The 27534-nt window shown below is 37.1% G+C and overlaps 1 protein-coding gene across 1 annotated transcript; it reads right to left on the minus strand.

Annotated features, from left to right (window-relative positions):
* Positions 1-774: 774 nt before the first annotated feature.
* INO80C (INO80 complex subunit C) lies at positions 775-27534 on the minus strand. The gene is made up of 5 exons (XM_010219181.2): positions 27391-27534; positions 8490-8600; positions 6021-6132; positions 4260-4327; positions 775-954 (listed from the first exon to the last, which is right to left on the minus strand). Exons 1-5 carry the CDS (start codon positions 27523-27525, stop codon positions 823-825), a joined length of 558 nt encoding a protein of 185 aa, XP_010217483.2. The 5' UTR covers positions 27526-27534; the 3' UTR covers positions 775-822.

The raw sequence follows: 27534 nt of genomic DNA on the forward strand, positions 1-27534 counted from the left end.
CTTTCCCTTTCCCTTTCCTTTTCCCTTTCCCTTTCCCTTTCCTCTCCTTGTGTACCGGGTAGTTTTGACATTTACAGATCTCTGTCAAAGAGATGTCTTCTGTCCTCTGTGGAGGCTGGCCACCACCAAGAAGAGTTTGGCCCCATCCTTTTTACATTCTCCCCTTAGGTATTAGGGCATATTGATCAGATCCCTTCTCTATCTTCTCTTTTCCAGGCTAAACAGGTCCAGCTTGATTAGTAATCTCTTTTATGTGTATTCATTAGGATATTTTACTCAAGACTGAGTCCAACTTTATTTATGCTGACAACTCTTCCAATTTACATATCTGTATGAAGGTTTTTAATTTCCACCATGGTTAATATCATCATCAGTCACCACAATAGCAGCACTTAGTATTTTAGCTTTATTTTACAGGCAAACTTCTCCATAGCCAAGCAGCAAGCATTACTTGCATTGCAGATTTAGAAGCTGGTACCTTTTCCTTTATTCAAATGACTTTTCCTCTTCTGAATCACAGGAGTAGGTAGAATATACAGTGTGGGTGTGAAATCCTACAAACTCAGGTGTTAGGATACAGGCTTATATCATTAATATTTAAGTTATTTTGTTGACCAAATCAAATTAATTACAAGTTGGCAAACAAATATCAGTATTTATCAAAACCATATGTTCTTTCAGATCCAGGTATCATCAGCTACTTCCATATGTAAATACAAATGAGTATTTTTAAGGAACCTCAATCCTGCAATCTGTTTCCTTTCCATCATGATTCAAGTACTAGTACTGTTCACAAGTGAAATACAACTGCATTTGGTCCCTTTAGGAAACAATACTTGTTGCTTTCCTTAGAGCAAGGTATCCTGTAACCACATCTGAAGGGAGCATCCGAATATAGGCAAATTCTTCAATAGTACTAAATCTCAGTTTGCTCTGAGGATCTGTATAGTTTGCCTGAAGAAGAAAAAAAAAAGAAAAGAAAAAGAAACAATGGCAAAGATGCTATTCAAATAAAATCTCAAAACAGAACGCTAAAAAGTATCTAATTACAATACCCACAAACTTTGTATTTCTTTTCCTAATAGCAGCACTGCTGGTCTACCATAGCACTTCTTTTTTCTTCTTTTATGTCAGAGCTTATGAGAAGTTAATGCATTAAACATAACAGAGGGCTAAAAAAGCTTCATACAAAACCCAGTGCAAAAAAATTCCACAACTCTCTAAACTCACGGTAGCAAGTCTGTCTTGTGCAATCTCTCACAAGGCAGCTCTCCAAAGAGTGAGGCTGCTGCCAATAAATTACCCAGAAAGAGACTGAATTATGGGTGTGCTGATGGCTTTGGACTGATTTTTCCTTTCCTGCGTACAATTTAGCTTTTAATTTACTTTAAAGTGGTTACTAAAGCAAAAGAGTTTCAGCTTATGATACTGTGACTGAACTGATAAGAAATTTGAATGCATTGTTTTGCTATGTGTCAAATTTCTGATTTCAGGATAGTATCCTGACCACCTAACTCCAAGCTGTGCTTATAACCTCTGCAGTATTTGGCTCTTGGGTGCCTGGGAGTAGGACCAAGTTCATTCCATTTTCCCCCTTCTCTGTTGCCACAGAAACCTTGAGCTGCAACTAGCTGGGGGGCAACCGAGGAGCTGGAATGGAAGAAGACAGTCTGCCAGGGTATCCACCTCTCCACCTCTAGCTTTCAGGAACCAGTCGTGACACTCTTAGTATTATATTCCAGATGTCTGCCAGTGCTCTAAAAGGGGCTTACTTATGATTCCTTAATAGGAGATGATGACAGGCTGCAAGACTCAGGCAACTGAAATCCCTTGAGATGCCCCTACTAAAAAGGAAAAGGCCATGAAGAACCACAGCATTCCCTCCATCCATAGTCTTAGTGTTGAGTCCTCTGCCATCTTTATATTGGAAAGAATCTGTTGTCAATCATAAAACAATTTAGAGAAGTTTTTTATTGTATTTCAACCCAACTATTTGCTTGGCCTGCTAAGATGTAGCAGAAATTTTTGACTATTTGTAGCTTGCTTCTTTACAAAGAAATGCTGCAGTGTTAACTTGATGTGGCCAACAGTGCAGCCACCACTTTGCAGCTACACCAGATATCAAAGTATTTTTATCTTAAACTTTATTTCACAGTCTGGCCTCACATGTCTGAGAAAAGCCTAAACAGGTAGACTACTTTTTATGATTCTGTAATTGGGTAGGCAAACAATACCTACAATCGGTGTTGTCTTATCTACCGGTCTAGGTGAAAAGAGCTGTGGCATTTCTTTACTATTTTCATACTACTTAACAGGCAGTACAATTGAATGTTTGTATGCAGTAACGTATCACAACTAATGTATAACAAGATTCAATAATTTATGCTATGATTTCAGTCTGAAAGCTTTACCTCTACTTTGACAGTAATTAAAACACAAAAAGACAAGTAAGGCAAAATTTCTCATAGTTAGATGCACGCTCTTCAGTAAATTGGTTATCTCAGCATGTTCCTACAGCTAAGGGCTGTTCTATTTTCAAGAAAGGAATAGAAATTTAAACACTTGAAGTTTGTTTTAATCTTTGTAAGATTAAATTACTCTGTTTTGCATGTCAGTATATCAAAATACTCATCTTGCAAGCTTGAAAATAATAGTTTTATTTTACAATGTCAATATAATACATAAATAAGAGCTTTTGAGTGTTAAGCTGCCTTACAAATATATATTGGATACCGTACTTACACCATTGGTGGATTTAATTCCATTTACTTTACCACACAGAAAGCAAAGAGACTTTAATTCTGGCAGTTAATATAACTGCAGATATACTGATAGGTGTTTTAATAAACCTCTCTCTCTCTTCTTAAATTTTTTGCATGATCAGTTATTTAATTCTTCCCTAAATGAATAATGCTAGGGAATTTATTTAGCTTTTTTTTCTCATGAGGAATCCCAGCATGATCACAGAAAAAATATGCTTTTACACAGATGCTTTCAGATTTCATCCCCAAAAAAGTTTTTTTTTCTTAATAGATTTCTAAAACATTATTATATCCAATGCATATTCCCATAAGTAAATGATCTTGAAAATAAACTTAGTGCTTTTTATGAAACGTTCCTGGTGTAACAATTTAAAGGACAGGCCATCTCAGTTATCTTAATAAATAAAGATTTTTTTAAAACATGGTATTTTTATTATAGTGTGAAGAAACTTTGCAGGCCAGGTAAAATAAGGAACTTGTCCTGAAGTGCATTTAGAGGAAAATTAGAAATAAATAAATAAATTGAAAAAATATTGTGTTAGATATACATGCTTCTGCAAAATAAATCACTGGGGTTTGAAAGTGACCATCCAGAAAGTGAGAAGAATATGCTGTTACTAACCTTTCTTTTAAGTGAAATTCTTCATGTCATATAGAAAGAGTTGCATTGGCAAGACAGAATTTTTGATGGGCAGAATCCAATGACTTTACTCATGTTTTGAGCCAACAGAATCTTTCTAGAACCCAGGTGCCAAACTATAAGGACTGATGCTTTTCTTGAACATGTGCAAATTAGGATCTTTCAAAGACTAAGATTTTATTTTTAACAAAACAATATAAAAGAACCTATTTGTGTCATGGCTGTGAGATGGCTATGAATCAGCCAAAATCACATGTTCCTGTTATGAAGCAGCAGATTCTTAAGTACCCATGCCAAGTGCCAAGTGCTTCAGCTGATGTGTTTGAGGGAAAGTTTGAGAGCCATGACTACAAGAATTATTTTTTAAGATGAACCAATCAATATCGTTTTGTCTAATATAATTCTTGGAAATTGCTGAACCATCTTTTTGAAACTTTCCCTGAAAGATGTAATGAAAAATTACCATCCTTCGGCAAATGCTCTGCATGGAAAGTTTTAGTCTCTGTGGTTAAAGCTTGGAAAAGTTAGAAGTGATGGAAACTACAGGTCACCAGCTCCTAATGTAACACTAGAGAATCAAGAATGACAGAGAACTACACAGACCCAACAGCTCGAAAAGTGCTGTGACACAGCCACCTGGCAGGACAAGGTATTTCATATGTCCTGGTATCTATTAAGATCCTGAGGGCTTTGTGATACGGGGGTAGTATTGAGGATTTGGCCCTGAATCACTGGACTACTGTTAAGCATAGGTTGAATTGGAGCTTCAGCAAGTACGTCTTTTACAAGGCAGGACCACCTTTATTTTGTTGTGGGAAGTAAGATGCCAATTTTGTTGAGAAAAATAAAATACTTACTGGAAGTCCTGAAATGTCTGAATATTTCTTGGCAGGCTTAAAGGAAGGAGGAGCATCAATATTAAAATCTAGGGAGAAACAAAGAGGTAAGTTCAGTTTGTCTCATATATATATATTCAGAAAAGCAAACAAAAAACGTAAGGGGATAGCAAAAACTTCTTTAAAAGGCTGCCTTTACTTTGAGGTCTGTATTAACCAGCAGCACTAAGCCAGTAAACATAAAGCAGAATCACCTCCGAAAACAGCCTACTGGCATTGTAACTACCAGCCTGATTGTGCTCACCTCTCTGATAAGAGCTCAGTAAGCAGAACTGTGCTATCCCTAAAAGGAAAACTTCAAGAGAGCTTCTGAACTGCGTTGTAAGTGCATTGATTTTCTGCAAGTCTCAATGACAACCTCTCTTGCAGTCAGAATCATTTGCAGAGAATAGCCATTGGCATATACATGCTGAATGTTAAGACCATGAGACATTGCTCAAGACTGCAGCTCTGAAATACTGCAATCCAGGAAAGCAAAGTAATCCTTTAAATCAGATAAACCGTTAAGTATGTACCACCTTAAGCCTTGTCAATTACCTAGAATATTATCTGAATGTTAAAATTAAATGGTGGCAATTGCTATACTGTCAGGTCTTTTAGATGCAAATAGCAACTACTATCATTTTTTTTTTTTTTAAGATGCAAGTGGTGTATGTTTCAGTAGTTAATTCTCCAGGTTTTAATGTTCACAAAAATCCCCCCCCCCTTTTTTTTACCTGCCTCATTTATTTTCTCCTTCCTGATCAACCGTGCACGTGTTGCATTCATATCAAGTACCTAAATTATAATCCCTTAATTCAAGAGAAACAAATGCCAGAGCTGTTTTAATATATACAACTGAATTTGTTTTCCCACCGTCTTAAAAAAGATTGTTGCAAATTGTTGCAAATAGAATGTAATGAAAATAACATCAGCAGATTGTCAGTTACAATAGCCAGAAGCACACAGTAGTCTGCATTTTTCTGTAATAGTGGTGTCTAAAACACTTACCAAAATGGCAAGTTATTTTTATATAGAGTATCAAGCCTGACACAAAGTATAGCGTGTGCTCAATTTTAAGATGCCTCCTATTGCTTAGGTAAAATCCAGGGATTGGATTCTGCCTCTAGCTAGGCTGAATAGTATCCCACTTTATGAAGAGACTGCTGTAACTCCACTCCTATAGATATACACAAGCTAGCTGTAAATCTGGAGTGTGGTTTCAGATATGCTAAACTAAATATGGGATGTAGGATTAAAATCTCACAAGAAGTTCTGATAAGGAACTGGATAGGAAGCTTGGGTTGTGGGCCAAGGTGCTGCAAGTATATGGCTCGCTGAAACTCCCTTAAAACAGTTCAAATATAGCTAAACAAGCTAGAGCTACCACAGTAGAGACTTACCTGTCATGAAATATGACAACTTTATGCAGAAAAGCCTTTGTGAGACAAAGGCTTAGAGGTGACAAAAACTTGATGGGAATAAGTAATTTATGACTTGGTTTTGATTAATATACTTCCTTCATTAATTTTGCACCCCATATGTATTTGAACTTTCTTACAACACTCACAATTACTGCCTTGCCTTTTAGTGCTTGTGACATTAGTTAAACACATGTTAATTGTATTATTGGACTCTGTTAAAGTAGGATACTACATACACTGATAAAATATTTTTGATTTGTTTTAAGGAAAGTTATTTGTGTGGAATTTATTATTTATAAATAATGTCTAAGCAGCTTACAGCTAGGATCATTTAGTTGCCATGGCAATGCCCTTTCAGAAGCAAGAATTTGTTTTAGGTTCCTCCAAGTTCTGTTTTTCTTGCCAGCTGCTGCTCCACCGATGCTGGAGTGCTAAAATTAAACACACACACACACACAGAATTACTATTTCAGAAAAACAATTTTATTTCATAGTCTTTCTGATACATCTCATCTTGTAACAAACCATTTGTTATTCACACTTACTTAAGTTGGTAGACTAGCATACTGTACACTCTTAATCTTGCTTGCAAGAAAAATAAAGCTTTTTGAACTGTGTCAAAGCTACTACATTTTGGATTAACTAAAGGAAATGAAAATCTGCTTTTTACATGTAAATAGAAAATCAATGTAGTTAGGTTAAGTCTGAGATTACACAATTCTGTATGTACCTCCCATCATATTAGAACTTATTGCTATGAAGTTGTGTCCAAAATTGTCATTACACGGATAAATTCTCTCTTCTTTTTATGGCATATGGAAAACTACAGGTGCAGCTCTATCTCTTATCTATGGCTGTAGACAACACATCTGATCTTGCAAAATGTAATGAGTACTATGAGAAGTTGTCTGGAAATTTTGTTTTTTCTTCCAATGATAGAAGACAGAAGAATAGAGGGAGAATAAGAAAAAGCTGGTAAGACAGTTTTGCATTTTGAAAGCTACACTAACAGAAAACTTGCTACAGATACTATAATGGTAATTTCAGTTATCAAATGTGATTGCTGTGGAGTAATTTATTTATGTCTCTCCAGAGGCAGAAGATGCACAACACACTCTCCTACTTCAGAATGATCAAAGGACATAGATTTTCGGCTTTACTCCAGAAAAGAAAATGTTCTTGCAACTAGGGAGTTGTTATCTCTGTTAACAATTACTACCTGTTACATCAGTCTGGCCAAAACATGGCAAAATTCTGCAAACACTTCTGCTCTGATTGTTTTATAAATTAGCATGTAAATTAGTTGATAATGATAGGAAGAAGGATCCAATGAGAAGTATTTTTTCTCCATAGGATTTTCTCTCTCACAAGAAGGATGCTTGTGAGCTGATCATTGCCTTTTTGGCAATGCATATTCAATACCGAAAGTACAGCAAAATCCTTGCTCTATGAGTAACACCCAAGTAATCAAGACATCACTGTAAAAGAGAGACTGATGGAGTATGGGATGAAAACAGGTGTACTACTGCATTTCTAATACAAGTCCATTGCATGAAATTTCTCCCCATGAAGATTTTTTTACAGTAATCTTTTATTTTTTTTCCAAGTTTTTATTATAACTCCTTGTTAGTACTGGAGCAGTTATTAAAGGCTCTGTACATTCATTCTTATTTCAAGTATGCAAACAGTATTGCCTCCTCAGAAATGGTGATGTCTGTCAGAAATGAGCATAATGCTTTGTGGCTATTTAAATCCCATATGGAAGCAACATGAACTCCCTCTGGGCACAAATGAGCTTGTCCACAAGCCCTCTTCCCCAAAGAGGCTGGTGGTCCCTGAAGAATTAGAGTGAGCAAAGTATACAGTAGTTTGAATGCTCCTCCTCTTATGAGAGAAGAAGTCTGCAAAACAGATACAGAGCAATTTACAAGTAGGAGATGAATTTTATACCCCCTACCAAACGCCTGTTTAGCTAGGTATACAAAGCCTGACTACACGGGTTTTATGCTGTGGGATATTGTGTCTTATTCATGCAAAATTAAATCTGGGATAAAATGCTTCTTTTTAAGTACTGGCTTAAGGCCAGCAGTCTGAGTAGTTTACTGATCTGGTGAGCATTTGTACAGGATGTCAAAGAGTTGGCCCCAGTGGAGCAAGACTTAAAAATATTAAAGACAAACTCAACAACGATTGCATTTTTAACTCTAGTCTTCCTTCACCTTCTCCCCCAGTTTAAATCTCACATTGTTTTAGCAGCCTGCATTTCATCAACTGTCAAAGTTTACATGTCTTCTGAGTGCTGGAAGGTGAGACTTCTGAAGAGTACAGCACATTTGCTGCTAGCAATTATTGAAAGAACAGGCACCAAAGGTCTGTTAGAGTTTCAGGGCCCAGGAGAGGAGCAAAATGCCAGGTGCTAATGACTATATGGTTGAATTTAGATCAAATATTTTGCAACCTGCCTTGACTAATAACTAGGAGATGAGATTTCTGCCCTTATAGCAGTATAAATTGTTACTTTCTAGTAATGGTAGTTTGTCATATATCACAACATAAAGCTTCTGTACACACCTTGATTCATCAGGTTTTCTGGATCTTTCCCATAATGTAGTATTACAGCCCTGTCCCTGGTTCAGTGCCATTCTGAATTTCTTAAAAATTGCTGACCTTCTATTTGGCTGTTAGCTGACTTCCTTACTATTTACATTAGCAACATGATTAAATAGAATCCTAGTTATTTTTTATTTGAAGAATTTAGGATGTCAAATTGTTACAATAATATACTTACAATGAAGTTTGGATCCTTAAATGGTAATGGCTTGCCAGTTGGTTCTACTGATCCTGTGCTGGAATCTGTGTTCAGAAATTTATTTTCATTCATGGTCTCTCCACCTGTACCCTGAAGAAAAAACACAGTCTTACTGTTTTGTTATCTGAGCAAGTTCAATAGGAGAATAACCCATTTGCTTTATTACCTATCTGTTGCTCACTTGGCCTTTCTGTCTCTCTTGAACCTTTAAAGTAACATGTCAGCAATGAGGAAGCATGAAGCAGATGAAGCAATTTACAACTGACACATAAATGGAAGAAGGGAACAGAGTGGTCAAAAATCACTGAATAAAAGCAGCATAGGTTTTATTTCGCTGTTGATGAAAGCCATCTTGCTAAAGTGAAGACAGCATATGAATACAGAAATAGTCAGGGAGGTATATTCAATTTGTTTCAGAAAGTTCAGTATTAAAGCATCAACATCAGTAAGTATATAAAATTTATGAAGTAAGTAGTATACATTTTCAAGGTTCTAAACTATAACTGAGTAATCAATTTATTCTCCATTCTTGACTTCAGTCATGCCTGAGGGAAAATTGAGAGGAAATAATGTGTTATAAATTACTACATACAAAATGTATAACATATACTTACATGCAAAGCTTGCATGGGTACTGCTACATGGGTACTGGAAATGTTTGAATTGTCTATGCTTTCCTTTACATTTTATGTACTTAGGCGGAGAAGTAGGGAGCATGTGTGCCTGTGAATGGAAAGCTAAAGATGTGTGACAGTGTAGCTCATTCTAATAGTTTTGCACAGCTGATTCTATATTGTTTTTTATTTTGACAGTACCCTTACATACCACATTACAAGAACTAGCCCACTCTGCAGACACAAAGTTCCCTGTGAATCCTGACTCATGATAAGGCTGATGAGAATTTTGGCATTGAGTTCAATCAATAGGATTTCATAACTTGGCGCTTTTTTCTTGAAGAACAAAAAAGCCTGGATGAGAACGATGGTTAAAATATTTTTGTACTTTAGCCTTCAGAGTCTGAAAAAGAGATTTTTTTCTCTCCCTTTTTTTTTTTTCTTCCTGTGAAAAGCCTGCATTTCAAAACCTTACTTGTTGGTATATACTCTTCTAAGTAGGAGAAAAAAAGGATCATTAGTAGTAATGAATTATGGGAGTACTCCTAGAAATCATGAATATATAGTAAAGGCTATGATCCAGCATATCCTTCCTTGTGTGATTAAAAGGAAGTGTGTGAATTCTTAACTACGTGCGTAAGTAATTAAAGGATTACTAACTATGCAAGTTGAACGTTGGTTATTTAACAATGTCTGTTTTTAACAGAGCAAAGATAAAGCCTTAAATATTTCAAGTATGGCTTAAAGAATTGTTCAAATAAAATTACCACGTTTCTGAGAGTTTGAATTGAAATTGAAATTATTAATGAGAATGATTTATTTTCAAAACCACATGCAATCCTCTAGAAGCTCATACTATTGGGAATACTGACATAATAACATCCCTGGAAGCAACATCCAAGCGTGCAGCTTAAACTTGATTCCTCCCTTGTGAAGGACAAGACTAAAACGCTGTGACTGTCAAAAAAAAGAAAAGAAAGGCAGGTGGATGTTTAAAAACATACGCATCATGTGACACTGCATGCAAGAAATACTATTTTAGGGAACCCTGAATAAACTGGCTTTATAAAGTCAGTCATTGGGTTTCAGCCTATTCCCAGGACCATATTCTGGCATGTGTCCAACATTTCAGATTACAGCAGCAAGCATTAATCTTGAGAAAGTCTTGAGATATAAGGTTGTTTCTGATGAATAAATATCTCTTTGATACTCTTCATAATAATGTCCTTCATAATGAAGGACTTGGCCCTCAACAGTAATTTTTCAAAGTATTTGCTCCTTTTATTTAGTACCATTTGATTGGTTTTAAATTCAGTCCTCAATTAATTACTTTATCACTTTTGCCCCTTCAAAGGTCTCCTAAATATTCTGTTGCTTATGAAACAGCTTCTGAGTAGTATATGAACAAAGGCTTAAATGGTGGCTAGTGTATTGAGATAGAGCAAATAAAAGTAGTTAAACGGTAAAGAGGAAGAAGCTTCCTTAATTTCTGCAGCTGGGTACATTTAAGTATTATATTTGCTGTCTTCAATGGGTTTTCCTGTATGGATTCAGTGCTAATCTTGCTGGCATGTTGGGAAAAAAAGGGAGGAAATGTTCCTGGCTAGACAAGCCATGAATGTAAATTCTACATGTAGTTCCTTTTCCAGACTAACCTATAGGGGATTACAGGTATTAGTGCTTCTGAGAGTTGGGATAACTTATGTTACAGGCCAGAGGCTCTTAATTTTGTTTTTGCTGGTATCACTCACACAGTGGCAGTGGCAGCAGGAACTGCTGCATTTCCAGGCAACGTGAACACCCAGCAAACCTACAGGCCCACTGAGATGTAGTGACATAGTAGCTTCTGGATCCGTAGCAGATAATTTGACAGAGGAGGTTGCCTTCTCCATGGAAAAGACTGATGTGCAAGACTGTAAAGCAACTTGCATATAATAGTGGTTTGCAAATGGTGTCACAATTTCAGGATAGACTGGGAAGCAAATAAAACTGAGAACTACGATTCCAGCTAAATTCAATTAGATACTGAGATAAAGACATGGTGGGGAAGAATGCTAGTTTCACTCCAAGTCAGCACTGTTTGTATGAAAACTTTTGATTTCTAGCAAGAGCATTATGGAAGAGAGCTATTCTGCTGGTGTGCTTCTCTTTCTGGAAAAACATCAGAGAATTCTGTCAAAGCACTACCTTCAGAAAAATTGATACTGAACAATTGCACTCCTATAAGTACAGAGCTTTAAAATGAACCCACAGTGCAGAATTCAGCGTTGGTATCTTCAAGAGTTTTTCAACACCAAACTGCAGGTTTCTCAACAATTCTATGATATGTCCACTTTTTAATTTTAAAATGCAGGAGGTAAAACATAAGGAAAATCATTTAATGTTTCAGGTTTTTTTTTTAAGGTTTAAAAGGGATGATGAGTGATACCAAATTAATTTTAGCCAGTGTCAGTCTGCCTTTGAATGTATTCTTGAAACTGAATAATACAGCAATAAATACAAAACATTATTTAGAGCTTGATAGGTAACTCCTCAGCAATCAATTACTGCACAGTAAAGGTAATAAACCTTTAACAGTAGTTGAGATGTGTTGCTCAGATGCGTTGCTTGGTCATTTGTTTGTAAGACAGTTTGTTTATTACTGCCTTGTATTAGTGTGAAAAAACAGGAATGAATTCAGTTCCCTTTTGCAGCCCAATTAAGTCTCATCAGCACAGTGAGGAAATGTTTGTCACCAGGGAACAAGCTCACTGTGTGCTGTAACTCTAAGTCATATGTGGGGTAACTTCCTCTTCCTGCTAAATTCACATTTTTACTACCCAACCAGACAGTTAGCTAACTCCTTCAACCCACAGTCTCCTAAAATAAACCCAAATGCTTTGCTGTAAAGCTTAAAAGTGTAACCATGGGCTAAAACTCTTGATAGCTTCTTTAAAGCTTCTTTTTATTTTCACTTACTTTGTAATGTAAACATCCTTGATGGGGAGCTCCATGCACACTTTAAGAAGAGAATGGAAAGGCTTTTAATATGCACTTTATAACTAAATTGTGGCTTTTAAACTGTGGTTCTTTATGTAGGGCTATAGGAAATTTGTGCTGCAGCAGTCACCAAACAGTCTGTATTTGTCTGTAGGGTACATCCATACAGACAAATGAAAATGTGGTTCTAGTATAGATGAACATGCTTAGAATAGTCTTGTCCAATGATTGATAATGTTTATGCTACCACCACTCCTTATGTTACCTTCCTCTGCCCTTCTTTCAGGATGTTCCCTGGCCAGGTGCAGCAACCACAGCTGGAATTGCATGTGATACAGGGTGTAGAAGAGCAATCAAAAGCTTCTTACAGGATCACTTGTGCTATTTTATTTCTTCCATTAATTGTGTTTATGCACTTTAGCTGAATTTTAACTAAAACCACAGTGTGATAGGTTAGCACAATCTGCCCTTCACCCTCCACTATGAACAGATAGTAATTCTCCTAAGAAAGAGTGGAGAAGTAGGGAGGGAGTTTCTTCCTTTTCCTAACACCATCTCTCAAGTGCTTCAGTGCATCCCAGCTGAGTAGGATGCAGCCCTCTTATTTCCAGCCCCAGACTGAGCTGCTGTTGCACTGTAAGGAAGAGGGCTCTGTACTTCATTTGGTTAAAAGGCAGAGAAAATTCTTGAGCAAGCAAAGGCCTATGGCAAGCACTCAGGAGTCCTAAGAGATTTGCCATAAGAGCAGCCAAGTCTGGGGAAGAGACCTGAGCTAAGCTTGCTACATTAACATTGGTTTATTTTGAATAAAGCCCAAAACCCAGGAATGAGCCCAGTTCGGCCTCTACTGCATCTGATGTCTGTACAGGGAGAAAACTCACACTGGGAGGCTGTCTATTCACGTATTAGTTTCAGTCTTAGATTTTGGTAGATGTATTAATTTTTCAATATATTTTGTTCCAAATTCCCCACTGCAGATTTCTTGGTTTTCACATAATTCCCAAAGATTTCTCCATCTGTCTGGTTTCATTTAATGAAAGGACAAGCAAAAGCTAGTAGAACATGGCAGCCGAATTCTTTGTTTTGGCCATTTCCAGGTGGAATCAGCATGGGGGGTTCAGGATGGGTGTCTGTGATGGGACTAAATATCAGGTGGAATTAATTTATTATGAAATTGCTTGTCTGAATCATCATTTTTGCTTTTTCCAAAGATGAAAACTGCTTACCACAATAACTGATTTGTGCTGAAAAATCATTTCTGATCTACATTTTAATGTGTAAAAAGTACTTTTTAAAATATAAAACCCAATTTTTAAAGATGTATTTTGCTCAACTGTGGCATCTTATTAGTGCGCACAGTGTCTTCTATAGGTTTAGGAAAAAAAATGATTTGCACATCACTGAAGGTACAATATGATTTTCAGTGGTCATTATTACTAGACATTACAATTATGCACCATAAAGTGCAATTTAAAATAGAATGTAAACTAAACAGTGTGCTGATGAAGTGTTATTCAAGTGTGTTAATAAACTCCCTAGAAACTGGAAAGGGGCTGTCTAATTTAAGGGAGCAAATTTAAGGCTATTATTTAATAGTGCAGATGTAGATGAAAATCATAATCTATGTAGTTTTTTTGTTTTGTTTTGCTTTGAAATTTATTTTAGCAGTGCTTAACACTTCTTAATACTCAGGCTCTACCTTTAAGTGATGACTAGAGTATTTTAAATCTGTAGATGAAAAGTGACAGATAAGAGAGGTCTGCTTTTAAATCAATCCCTTGAACTTGGTGAACATTTTGCCTCAAAAATAAAATGTGTTGAGGAGCTCATTTGTCTCCAAATATTGTATGTGAAGGTGAATAAATACTTTAAATATTTTACTTAGTTTTGGCAGCTGCTTCCATAATTGTAATAATACAATTAAATTCTTAATTTTATTGACACATTTGTTTTAATTTGGCCTTTTTAGCTTTGTTTCAGGTTCTGTGACCTCCCAGTGCAACATGTAACCAGGAAACAAAATGGATACAATGGACGCAATGCATGGATGCCATGGATGGGCTAAGCCCATATTTTCACTAGCAGCCAATTACAGGGGGTGAAAATTGGGTACAGAAACATAACACAGATTTCAGTAGATGACAGCAGCAATGATAGGAGCACACTTTCCCAAATTGGGAATAGACTTTGAATGTCAGCTATTTAACAGAGTCCCAGCTAATACTGCTCATCCTAGAATATATATTAAGCTATTTTGATTAATATATTCACTCTCACTATATAACAAGCCTGACACAGACACATTCTGAATATTTAATTCATTTAACTTTTCATGATGACATAAGCCATTAAAAACTTGAGCATATATGGTCTGTCACAGTGCTGGGAACAATTCACAGAGAATGGTGTCAGAATTAGATGTGTTTACTTTCAACTTAAAATGATAGCTAAAAATGTCCCATCACCAGCATATAAGAATAATGTTATTTCCAAAAGCAAGTTCACTAAAGACTCGGTAAGACTGAAGACTTAATCTCTCTTGACTATGAAGATTAACTCTCTCCACTTCTGTGACGGAAAGGCTTGCTGAAGAAAGTTATTCAGTAATCCTTTCCCCATCTGGTTGCATTTTACTGGTTCTTGGATTCAGTGGGAAAAGGTTTTTCCTCTTTCTTTATACACATACTAAACTGAAGCCTGATAAATTCCCCCAGTCCCTTGTCTTTCAGCATACTAGTAGTGTTTTAGGAATGTTCTTCCTTCAAAGCAATGAAAAAAAAGATCTCAGCTTGAAACTGTTTAAATACTAGGAAAAAAAAATGCCTATCCATAGCAAATTTTGTTCCAGAAATTTTCTTCTCAAAATCTCAATTTACTAAACACAAAGAAACTGGGTAGTAGCCAGTTGAAAGCAGGTGTTAAGCACAGTGCAGAACAACATTCTTAGCTTCAACCAGCTAGTAGCGTGGCCGATATGTTCAGCCATGCATAGAGGGCAAGAGGTTTCATCATTGCCAACTCAGCCTCTACCAGAAATGACAAGATCATTTGACCAAGGTCTGGTAGAGGCAGGTTTCTACTTCCATTGACATAACAGGTAAAAAACACATGCTTGACAAACAAAAATATTTTTTATTTAAATTACGACACTTTCCTCAAATGCTGTTGCTGTATTAGTTTAAAAAGAAAGCTGAAGAAGGCCAGTTAAAAGCAAACATAGCAATATAAAATTTGAAGTGAATTTTTAAATTATTACAATGATAATTAAATTACCTCAGCTCCTTCTAACCATTTCACAGAGGAAGAATGGTGAGTATATCTGGCACCTTATGTGTCAAAGCACTTTACTGAGTGAGAGATATGAGGAGGCTGCAACAGTTTTATATTAGCACCAGGCTACTTGTTTAGCTATCAACAGATACGACCAATACACTATTTCAACAAGTACTAGTAATCCAGAGAAGGACTCTCATGTGGTGAGCCCATGAAAGCTTGCTTACCTGTACAGAAAAGTTTTAATTTTATCACCGATGTGTAAGTATCATTTTGCAAATTTTTTGAAGATGAATAACAAAGAGTTTGCAGATACCAGTTCCCCTCTAACTAACTATATAGATCCACTGAGAATCCAGAATTAATCAGCTACACAAATTAACTCCAAACACATGACTAAAACTTAGAAATAGCTCAGTCTGTGGGGTATATAGAAAGAGTGGGGGAGGGATTTGAATCAGTCCATGGAAAACTTTTATTCAACAGTCTAAAGAAATAAAGGTAATCAAGGTCTATACAATCTCCAGAAAGCAATCTCTATGTTATCCTTTCAAACTTTTATACCAATGTTTTCAGGTGACTTAAAAAATATTCTAACTGCCTTAGAATGGCTGAACAAAATTTTACTCAGGCACTAAAATATTAGACTGTCACAAGGTGATGGATGGCTTTGCTATGTTCTCTGTAGGGCATTTCAATACCATAGACTCCAAGTGTTCTTGATTAAAGGGTGACATTCTCATTCAGGGTCTCGTTACTGCGTAAGCTTCACACCATTATCATTCACCTGCACCAGTGCTTTCAGTGACAAAGTACATACCAAAATGTATAGCATACTAATTACTTTAGTCACTTTCATAGAGGTATAAAGCACCCTAAAGCAAAGCTGTATTACACTGTGTAAGGATTTGAATTCAAAATTTAAAATGCAGCCAAAGGGAGGGTAAGATATTAATTACATTCCTACCTCTCAAACATTTCTTGAAAACTTGGAGGAAAAAGACCTAGCAATTTCATGACACATGAAATCCCTTTTCCACAGGTACAACTCACTTAAAAAAGAAAACAAATCCAGCGAAATTTAGGTGGATTAGGAACTGACTGGATGGCAGAGCTCAGAGGGTGGTGATCAGCGGTGCCGAGTCTAGTTGGAGGCCTGTAGCTAGTGCGGTCCCCCAGGGGTCAGTCCTTGGTCCAGTCCTGTTCAATTTATTCATCAATGACCTGGATGAAGGCACAGAGTGCTCCCTCAGCAAGTTTGCTGATGATACCAAACTGGGAGGAGTAGCCGATACCCCAGAGGGCTGCGCTGCCATCTAGAGGGACTCGGACAGACTGGACAACTGGGCGGTGAAAAATCTCATGCAATTCAACAAGGCCAAGTGCAAGGTTCTGCACCTGGGGAGGAATAACCCCAGACACCAGTACAGGCTGGGGACTGAGCTTCTGGAGAGCAGCTCTGCGGAGAAAGACCTGGGTGTCATGGTGGACAAGTTGACCATGAGGCAGCAGCGTGCCCTTGTGTCCAAGAAGGCCAATGGGATCCTGGGGTGCATTAAGAAGAGCATCTCCAGCAGATCGAGGGAGGTGATCCTGCCCCTCTACTCAGCCCTGGTGAGGCCGCATCTGGAGTATTGTGTCCAGTTCTGGGCTCCACAGTACAAGAGGGATGTGGAGCTGCTGAAGAGAGTCCAGCGCAGGGCCACAAGGATGATCAGGGGCCTGGAACATCTGCCCTGTGAGGAGAGGCTGAGGGAGCTGGGCTTGTTCAGCCTGGAGAAGAGAAGGCTGAGAGGGTATCTGATCAGTGTCTATAAGTACCTCAAGGGAGGCAGTGAAGAGGATGATGCTGGCCTCATTTCAGTGGTGGCCACCGACTGAACTAGAGGTAATGGCCACAAACTGAAGCACCAGAATTTTCACATGAACTTAAGGAAAAATGTTTTAACAGTGAGGGTGCCAGAGCACTGGAACAGGCTGCCTGGAGAGGTTGTGGAGTCTCCTTCTCTGGAGATCTTCAAAACCCACTTGGATGCAGTCCTCTGCCACGTGCTCTAGGTGACTCTGCGTGTGCATGGGGGTTGGACTAGACGACCGCTAGAGGTCCCTTCCAGCCTTAAGAATTCTATGATTCTATAAAAATTTTACTTTACTTTTTTCTCTTCAAATTTACTCAACTTTCAAATAACAGAAACAGACTAATGATCTTTAATAAGAACTTTGATTTCCTCTCAAGAGATTTCAGATGCCAAACATTTTTCCATTTTAAAGCTTTCAAGCACTAAGACAGACCAAGTTTTATAAGTTATAGACATTTTAAGAAACCCTATTTTCTATGGGGAAAAGACTCAAAATGTAATTGGGACACAATTGTGTTTAGCTTCACACTATCCCAGAAAGGCCTGTTTACTTTGCATTGCCATGGAGCTCTCTTTGGCTTAAATAATTACAAAGGATATCTCACTTTTAGATTTCATTTGGTGGATTGGGACTATTCCATGTTTATAACATTTGATAAAAATTTTAACTCAAATTCAGGAAATGAATGACATGCTGAAGCAGCTGTGCCACAAAAAAAAAACTATATATTGAATGAAAGAGTAATGTTAGTTCTTACTAGGGGTAAACTAAGCCCTTTAAAGGAATATTTTGATTTCTCATGAGAAAAGCAATCTTATACATTGCTGAGTTTTAAGACTGAAAGTGCATGGAAATGTAGTAGCAAGAAAGGAATAAATCGGGACAGGAAGTTTATAAAAACTGCCTGTAGCTTCCTCCAATCAGAAAAAAAATCAGTTCAGTCAATGATTTTGTTTATACTGTTTCTTGAAGGTTAAAATACACCATTTGATATGCCACAGTCAAGGTCAAAGGATTACAAGAAAATCATGAGGATTCACATATGCTCAGGGAGCATTTCAAAAATCCCACTACCAAATACCAGACTTCAGCCAAGGAAGGAGAAGAATCTAAGTGCATTCAGCTACATGTGACTGAACCACTGAACCAGATATAAGGAAAGCAAAAAGATCCATCAGCTGAAGAGAAAGCAATTCCATTCTGCAAAAAATACTCTTTCCTGATTTTAGTTTATTCTGCCAAACATCAACCATTTTTAAAGAAAACAAGGCTTGAGCATGCTCTTAAGGAAAAGCAATTAGTTAGATTGTAGTAATGATAGATTTGTCTGTGTTCCAAAGCTTCCAGTCTACCCTTAGGAAAAAATACACATACCTGAATCAGAAGAATCTAATTTTAGATCCACAATATATATTTTTGGTAAACCAAAAAATACCTTCTGGATAGATGGAAAGGAAGAGTATAAAAAGGGCAGCCAAAAGGCAATTCTGGCTGAAACAAAATAGGTTTAATAGGAACCTGTTTATTCTTTTCCTGACCTAAGGATAAAATTTGAAATTTCTGATGTGAGAGCCAAATGAACATTACTACTTATAGACTAGTCAACTGAAGAGAATCAACTTAAAAAAAAAATCAATACTGAAAAATAACTTTCCCAGATGAACACTTCAGACTAAGCTTAAGAGGTCTGAACACACTGAGAGTATGTCATGGCATAATGTTTTTCTCCTATTCCAGTTTGGTCCTTTTAGGAATTACTAAATTCTTTTCCTTTAATTAATTCCTTTAAGAATTACTCAGAATTTTGTGCTGTTCTCCATAAGGAAAAGCAATTCTAGTAAAACATGTGAATATTGTTACAAAAAAGGAACAATATTCTCTAAATGCTGTCACTGAGTTTTGGACTTCATTAATACAGTATAGGGAGAAGTACCTAATTTATGCACCTTGAACTGCCTATTGGAAAACTGTGCTACTACTGCCCATCTAGAGAGAGTAGTAACAGTAACACTGAATCACAGAATCATTGAGGTTAAAAGGGACCTCAAGGGGTCTCTAATGTAATATCCTGCCCAAAGCAGGGTCAACATTGAATTTAGACTTCAGCTTAGAGCTTTGTCCAGACAGGTATTTAAAATCTCCATGGACGAATATTGCACAATTCTCTTAGCAACCTTCCCTTTCCTTATTTAGAAATCAATATCCTATATAATAGAAAATACTGCTTTTATTAACAAAAAGCTCTTTTTGCTATAATCAGGCAAACAACTCATTTACTGTCCTAATTTCTGCACATTCAGCGTTACTTTGCTGTACTACTGATGATATAAGGGCATAAATGCAACAGAGTTACTAGGCAAAGGAGTGATCTTTTAATAAATGTACCTGTGCACCTGGACAATTAAGATAAGCTTCTGGATGGACTGCATACCAAACAGAGACACTGGTATTATGGCACATAATCCATTCTTTCACTCTATTTTCTACAAGCTTTTAAGTTCTCTTCTTGCTTGTGGATGATATATACTTTGATAACTCTCTCCCATCCCTACTTAACAGCCTATCTACTCCAGGACTGCCACTTTGTTTTCTTTCAAAGATGGTGTAATTGATACATATCTAACTAAATGCTGAACAGTTGTTCTCAATCTGTAGTTAGCTTTGAAAGTTGCTACTTCATTTTCAAATTTCACAAAAGACTTGTATGCTTGACAGCTAATCAGTTTTTACCATTGTACTGCTTAGTATTATAAATTATGCTAGCCATACTTGCAAACCTTGTCTAATTTATGGAGAAACTATCCTAGATTCCTCCAACTTTTCTGCCCTTCTCACACTAACTCAGAAAAGTGTGAATGTGGGGAAGCAGCAAAGGTGGCTGTCATGTAATAAACACATACGATCCTTATGAACACAAAGCTAGCAATGCCATAAGCATATGATCATGGCAGAGGCGGAAAAGTTAAAAAAAACATACCTTGCTTAAAATTGTCTTGTATAGAATGACCTGACTCTAGGCCTGCGGCTGTTTATAAAAGGAAGCAGCTGTTAAAGTGTATGTTTTTAAGTGGTGACATAAAAGCACACAGAAGCCCAATATTTTGTCTGTGTAATGAAAATTAAGGAAGGATAATACATATACCATTTTCCCCATTCAATAAATAGCAAAAGGGCAGATCTGATACTGGAAGTATCTCTTCACATAGTAAATCCTACCAAGGGCTTGTAGTGCTTCACAAAAGATTTTTTTTTTTTTTATTCCCCAAAATGGTTCTCATCCACAGCACTGGATGAGAGCAAGGACATTTCTTCCCCAGTGCAGCTAGCAGGAACAAATCATTCTGAAGCAGGATGATTACAAACCATGTAACTACACATATCTGTGAAACTCTGTGCTACAGTTTAACCATGTATTACTCAGAAAATATTTTTTTTCTATCCACTTCAAACTTGTTTCTTAACAGTGATCCATTTTTATTACAGCATGAGTACATGTTATTAGATGGTATGACTATATAGCTTTTTGGCTAAAGAAGGAAAGGGTTTTGAATCCCTCTTTTTGTAACATGTAAAATATGTATTTTGCATTAAAATATCATTAGACAAACCATTTAAACAGGCCTTGGAAGAAAGGAAGAAACTCCAATCTCCCAATCCGACAAGTGTGTTCAGTACTAAACTATAGTTTACTATAAACTGGTCCTCATCTGTAGAGATGCAAATGTTTTCATGTTCCTCTCCTACCCTGCTAGACTGGCTGCCAGCCTATCAGTTAGGGTGTGCTTGTGGAAAGGAGTAGGCTTGAATCCCCTCATCCAGAGGCAGAAGCTGAACTAGCTTCAACTGGCGAACAAGTATCAGTGTCATAAATGTGACTTCCTTCCTTTTGAAGGAAAAGATTTAATAGCTGTTTTCAGAAAGGCAGATGTTTATGGTTCTGAATCCCAAGGGGAAAGAGATGCCTAAATCTGTGGGGAGAAGAAGAATTATGCACAGGCCTTCACATTTCCTACTGGCTTACTTTGATGACATCTCACAGATCTTGTTGGGTTTTATAGATTCAATTCTAAGGTATTTAGAAATTGGCAAACAAGTACTGGTGGATTAAAATATGACAGTTGAAGCTGTTATCATCCATATTTCCCCTAGACAGGGATATTGGATTGAATTAAACTGTGAACTGCTTAAGTTTTTATTTGGCTTGTTAAAATAAAACAGTAAAACCTGTGGTTTAAGAGTATCCAAGCTCGCTTACATTGGAAAAGTGGTTTTTTGCCTGCTGCATGGTCCTGGTCCTTCCTTATGCTAGCTTAAGGATCAGGAAGACTAGCGGCAGCAAACTAGTTTTCCGGGAGAGCAATCAAGTTTGGTGAGTGAGTTTTCTGACTGACAAAATCTATCAGCATTTGGTCAGGTCTGATGAGTAGCAGGGCTGGGGCAGCAGAAGAACACATCTCAGAGCTGCAGGAGAGGAAACACATGGGAGATAGAAGGGTACTAGGACTCTTACCTTTGTGATTAACTACTAAATTGGTTAACTGTGTTTTGACACTGTAAGTGTTCTTTACAGTGAGAGCCAACATGCTATTGATGAATGTGGATTCTGCTGTGAGGGTTGCATCTATTTCATAGTGCTTGCTGTCACAACTTTCTGGCTTGCTGAGGGTTGGAGTCAAAATAAATAGCCAATGTCTCTATTCTGCTTGGAATGCTAAACAAATGTGTTCGGAATCCTGTCAGCTACCAAATTAGCGTTTCTATTCGCCTTTCAAATCCCAAATTAGCATTTTTATATAACTACAAGCACCTCGCTAAAATAAGGACTGAAATATCATCTAACTCAAGCATTATACTTCACAAAAATATGGAAAATAGTCTGACATTTATAAAAAGAATCTGCAATAGCTAGACAGTTAAGTCATTCCAAATTTTCTCTCATTAACTTGAACATGTTTATGAGCTAACTGGATTCTGACATTGCATCTTAGGCAATCTCTCAAGCAAATCCTCTTGCTAAAGTAAATGTATAAAGTGTTGTAGATTATTCCTCAAATGTGATCCTCCTCAAATACGTTCTTCCTCAAAATGTGATTTCTCGCATTTTGTCTTATTACAATAGGAGCAACCAACCATTTTTATTCTCTCTTAAGTTTCTTGTGTGTTTATTATGAATGCTGAAATTAAATGCAGTCATAGAAAGGGATAAGGGGAGAGTGCTAAAAACATGGCACCAGCATACTGTCACCCCTAGTGAAAAGCAATACACATATGCTTTTGCCTATCTGCAATATAACACATCTGTGTTTGCTCTAAATCTCAAACCTAATCATATTTTGTTGAGGAGTTGACAGTTCTCAGAAACTGGCATCAATTCATTGGTAAATTCAGATACTTTTATGATTACAGATCATCTAAAGCTTTCAGCATGTGATAAATGTCAATTCTTAAATTTTCAGTTTCAACGGTCCCCCTTTTAATCGAAACTCCTATATAAAAATAAATTGCTCTTTTAAAAATGTTTTAACTAAAAAGGTCGCGTATTATAAATTTAGCCAGATTTCCCTATAAAATCTGATAATTACTCTCTAACTATCCCTTTTTCCTCACCAGGGACTGGAAGGATTCTGGTTTTTTAATAAATTGGGCTTCAAATACACAACTCTCAAAACTTGGTATCTCAGAGCAATCCTGGTTCTCATTAGCAAACTGTTTGGAAATAAATAAAAAAAATTAAAAATAATAATAATAAAAAAAAACACTAACCCCCCCCCAAAACTAGAGGAATACATACTTAACACTTCAGCTGTTCACTGTCTGCTTGTTTCAAAAGACACCTTTGTGTTCATGTGTTTAAAAGTTTAAAAGGATTAGGAGATTTCTGAGTGTGTTGCAAGGAGAATCACAAATCTGGGTGGCGTCTCCTCGGCCGTGCAATAGGGAGTGTGATACCAGAACATGCCTACCATCTATGTTAACTATCCTAGTTTAACTATTGTAGTTAAACTGTTAATTGTAGTTAGGACAAGGCAAGTGGCTTTTTACTGACTGAATTTAAAACTTTTTAGAGCCAAGACTTGTAAGTAGTAATGTGATCAAGTGTGGAAGTGGCTGACTGAGAACAGCTCACCTCAGCCTTTCTTAACAGTAACTAGCAATCTACTGTGCCATATCATATCCATGCTTTATCCAATGAAATAGTCATTTAAATAGATTTAATTAGGTTTGAGTGAACATCCTCTGGGAGCATGTTACATCTTTTAAAAATATTGCTTCAAGTGAACAGCAGCTTCATATTGGCACTGCTTCACTGGTTAAATTCATGTATTTCCAGTTGTTACCATAATCTTAAAACTGAGACATTTAAAAAAGAAAACTAGAAGTGAAGTCTAGAGCATAATGACAAAACAGCTTTTTAATTGCTGTATCATGCTGTATCAGGTTCTTACTTTCTCTGTCAGGGCAGGTGAATTAGTGAGAAACAAAATTTGCTTTTTAAATTTCTAACTGCAAAGGAAAAATATGCTTTTGCGTCATGTCCTTCACTGAATACTACTATATTAATTAGAGTTTAATGTTACCCTAATTAGAATAAGTCTGTAAACAAAGTCTGAAGTCATAGGCAGTAAAAAGTTAACTTCAGAATATAAAGTTATTACAGTATGTCATACTATAGGAAGTGCTTGTCCCCAAATATGGTGAAAGCAGTAGTTAATAGTTGTAGTGGTACTCACTGATTGTGTAGTTAAATTTTCTTCCTAGCCTCATTTTTCAGGAAATTGGAGTCAGAGCAAATGAACTCTTTAAAAACAAAGTTATTTTAAAAATTGATTTGATGGTATCTCTTACGGACAGCTTCTGAATATGTAAGAGTAAACATTTTAAATATATGTATTTCTAAAAGGCATGTTTTTGAGCACACAGCCATCTAGCAGATTCTTAATCTGATGACCTTCAAATTACACTGTAAAACATCTTTGCTCAGTTACATTAAAAATACATATTAAAAAAAAAAAAAAAAAGTTCTGAGCTTTTCTTGGAGTTGCTGCTTTTATTTGAATGGTCCGGGTGAGAGGATCTTTCTTAAGAGCATGGTAACTTACTATGTTATGTCTATGACTTACTCTATCCCAGGTTATGTGATAGTAATTAAAAAGATGATACCTGGAGACAAGTCTGCACTTGAGCTCCTATGACATCTGATGGTGATGGAGCTAAAGCAGCACACCAGCTATTGGAAAACAACTATTGGCAAGAACAATTAACTGAATGTTGCTGTATCAACCACAAGACAGCATAGTTCTTGTCACATTAAAGTCACCATTGTCACCATATAATATAGGTAATAATGTCACCCTATAATATATGTAATATTCCAAAATATTAAAAATCGCTTGCTGCAACGAGACTTAAGTATTTTTCAGTGGCACAACAGCATGGGAGGAATAATTGTGCAAGGTTAATAAAAGTGATGTAATCAATCTGCAACAATGCTTTCTTGTAAGCGCACCCTTACATTTGGTAAATACAGGCATTAAATCCAAAAAGTGTGTGTCTCCTTGTGTAGACTGACTGACAAGCAGCATTGCCATATTCTTCCAGAATAAACATGATTCAATACCTTTAGGTCAGTATCCCATACAAACTATGAAGAATGCCCTTTTTTTTTTTTTTGTTAATGCTTTTGAAATGTATCTTAAAGTTGCAGTTCACATGGTAGACCATAGGCTGATAAAGTATTTTCAAAATTTGGTTTAAACATAACCTGTACTTTGCGTGATACTTGTATGTGCCTTATAGGATACGCACAGTGGCCTTAATAAATTTGCTTCAGTATAGCAATGTAATCATACAAAAAGCCCACATTTTTAGTGATTCTTTGGAATCTATAGTCATACCAAACCGGCCTTCCTTTCAGTACACACAATATAATATCTATTTGTGAAACAAATCATGTAAAATAGCAACAAGATACTGTGATTGTATTACAAAAAACTTTTAATTTCATGGTGATGGAATGACAGATGTAGGAAAGTTCAAAGTTCACACAATGTGAAGTATACTTCGGACTAAGTCAGGCACAAGCTTCTCAGCAGATGTTACCATTTAATGCAATTATGCTAGGTGTAGTATGCTAGAGGACTAGGTCCCAGACCTAAACCTTCAGTTTGCCCTGCAAATAATTGTAAACCTCTCGGAAGAGGTCCTCTTCCATCCTCTTAGTTCGCTAATTAACAAAAGAAATCATTAGCAATTTCTCCATCTGTTTCACAGAGACAGTTTCTTTAAAATAGAAACTACTAATGCTGAGGCATGGCAGAACATCATATATTCAGAAATATATTAAACGTATGAACTAGTTCCTGAATGGCTGAGCCACTTAAAGATTAGATAAAATAGAGCAGTAAGGACTTCTATATTCTGAATAGGCTAGCAGATTAGAATTATTTCAGTATTTCACCGTGTCAAGGGCTACATTATCCAGAAGATGCATATTACTCAGCAATTAGCTAATGCCTCTATAAGGACTTCTGGAAATTACAGATCAAAAGAGATACTGTCAAAGAACATTCCCAATGATCAATTCTAACTCAAAAAATACAAAGCCCCCATTAAATTTCTGTTTAAACAGACTTGCTCCAGAGCTATTCAGTGCCACTGAGTGTGACAGCTAGAAGATCAATGAGCTGTTATTTTTCCCGCTCCTCTCACTACACATTTTTGAGCCTCTTTCTTCCTTTTTTTAATTGATCTGCGCTACTGAGGACAATGGATGTATATGCAGACTAATGTGAAGAAATTACTCCTTTCTTCCACTGAAATCACTTCTGTGAAGAAATTACCACATACTGACAAAATGATAAGAAATTGCAGTTTGTCTAATAATACTGAGAGTTGTTCAGGGACTTAAGTTTGATATGAACTGTAGAAAAGAGTTTGGAGGGGTTTAATGGTTTGGGGAAATATTTTATCTAATATATGTGTCTATATCTACATCTATATGTGTATCTATATCTATCTCACACACACATATGGTAGTCCATGCCATGCTGGAAATCCAAACTCTTATCCCTAACAGATCTTGAAAATAGTTGCTGAAGATAATCATGTCTGGCAGGAATTTTTCACAGTTCCAATGCAGTTAGCTACATTAACGACCATGCTTCATACTCTCTCTACTAGGGATAAGCCCACTCGAAAACAAAACAAAACGATGTAAATGCCACAGGGAGAACACAGGAGTTACAGGAGCATCATTCAGAATGAAGACGGGTCTCTGCATGCTAGCAGGAGCACAGTGGCTTTCCATTGCCCTAGGAAGATGGTCTGCAGAAAAATGCAGAAACATTCCTCTTCATCTGATGGCTCTGTTAAAATATACAACCTAATCGGCAGTAGTGCCTACTTAGCAGCTATGCTGCCATTACAGTTCATGAAAAAAAAATGGAAAAGAAATACTTCTAAGGAAAAACAAAAACAAAAAACAAAAACATTTTTCCACTATTCATTTTGAACCATTTCAGCTATCAAAATCCTTCAAAAGTAGTCCAAAACACACCAATAAAACTAAATCTAGATCTAAAGTCTATGCAGGCATCATACAAGCAATTCAGGAACTTCTACTATATAATACATTGGCCTCTCTGACAAGGGCTTAGTTTTGGAGAATGAGCTGCTACATCATGATGGCAGATGTCATCATAGTCTGGGATGATATCTGTGTGGTCGTACCGCACAGTGCAGAAATGATGGCTGCACTAGCTAGTGCTAATGTAACTAGGAAACAAGAACAAATTCACATTAATATACCTACTACCTGAATAAAAAATCAAGCTCTGGGTTTCATCTTTATTTCCCATTTAACTCCTTTGTCCATCTCGCTCAAGAGGGTTGTAATGCAAAGTAATGTTTCAGCAGCACAGAACAGCCCGAGCAGCTGCTGAGCTGTGCTCGTCCTTCCTTTGACAGATCAGCTATCTCGAACTACAGCCACCATCATACATAGAAGTTAGTGCAAGCCGTCGCCGAGCCCGTTAATGCCCCCAACACCCTCCCCAGACGCACGCGCGCTCCTCGCGAGCATGCGCGCAGCACTCGGCGCCGCGGGTGAGAGACGCTCTTCCGCGTACGCGCGCCGACCGCTCCGAGCTCATTACCTGAGAGCCGCCCAGCGCTGCCGCTTTCTTTTTCTTGGCAGGGCCGCTGCCAGTGCCAGGGCTCGCCGGGCGTTTCTTGCTACGGGATGGGGCGCTGGCGGGAGAAGAAGCTGCAGTAGGGAGCAGACTCGCCATCTTCCCCGC

The sequence above is a fragment of the Tinamus guttatus genome, unplaced genomic scaffold, assembly GCF_059628265.1.
Source record: "Tinamus guttatus ecotype Peru unplaced genomic scaffold, ASM5962826v1 Tinamus_guttatus_pri_ptg000265l, whole genome shotgun sequence".
Lineage (NCBI taxonomy): Eukaryota > Metazoa > Chordata > Aves > Tinamiformes > Tinamidae > Tinamus > Tinamus guttatus.

Bases quoted from the DNA above. Each gene is read 5' to 3' on its own strand.
- INO80C (XM_010219181.2), bottom strand. From the start codon at position 27,525: ATGGCGAGTCTGCTCCCTACTGCAGCTTCTTCTCCCGCCAGCGCCCCA. The intron at 8,601-27,390 runs GTAATGAGCTCG...TTTTTTCTTCAG, and splicing joins CAGCGCTGGGCGGCTCTCAG to GGTACAGGTGGAGAGACCAT. The intron at 955-4,259 runs GTAAGTATTTTA...TTTCTTCTTCAG, and splicing joins CAGACATTTCAGGACTTCCA to GCAAACTATACAGATCCTCA.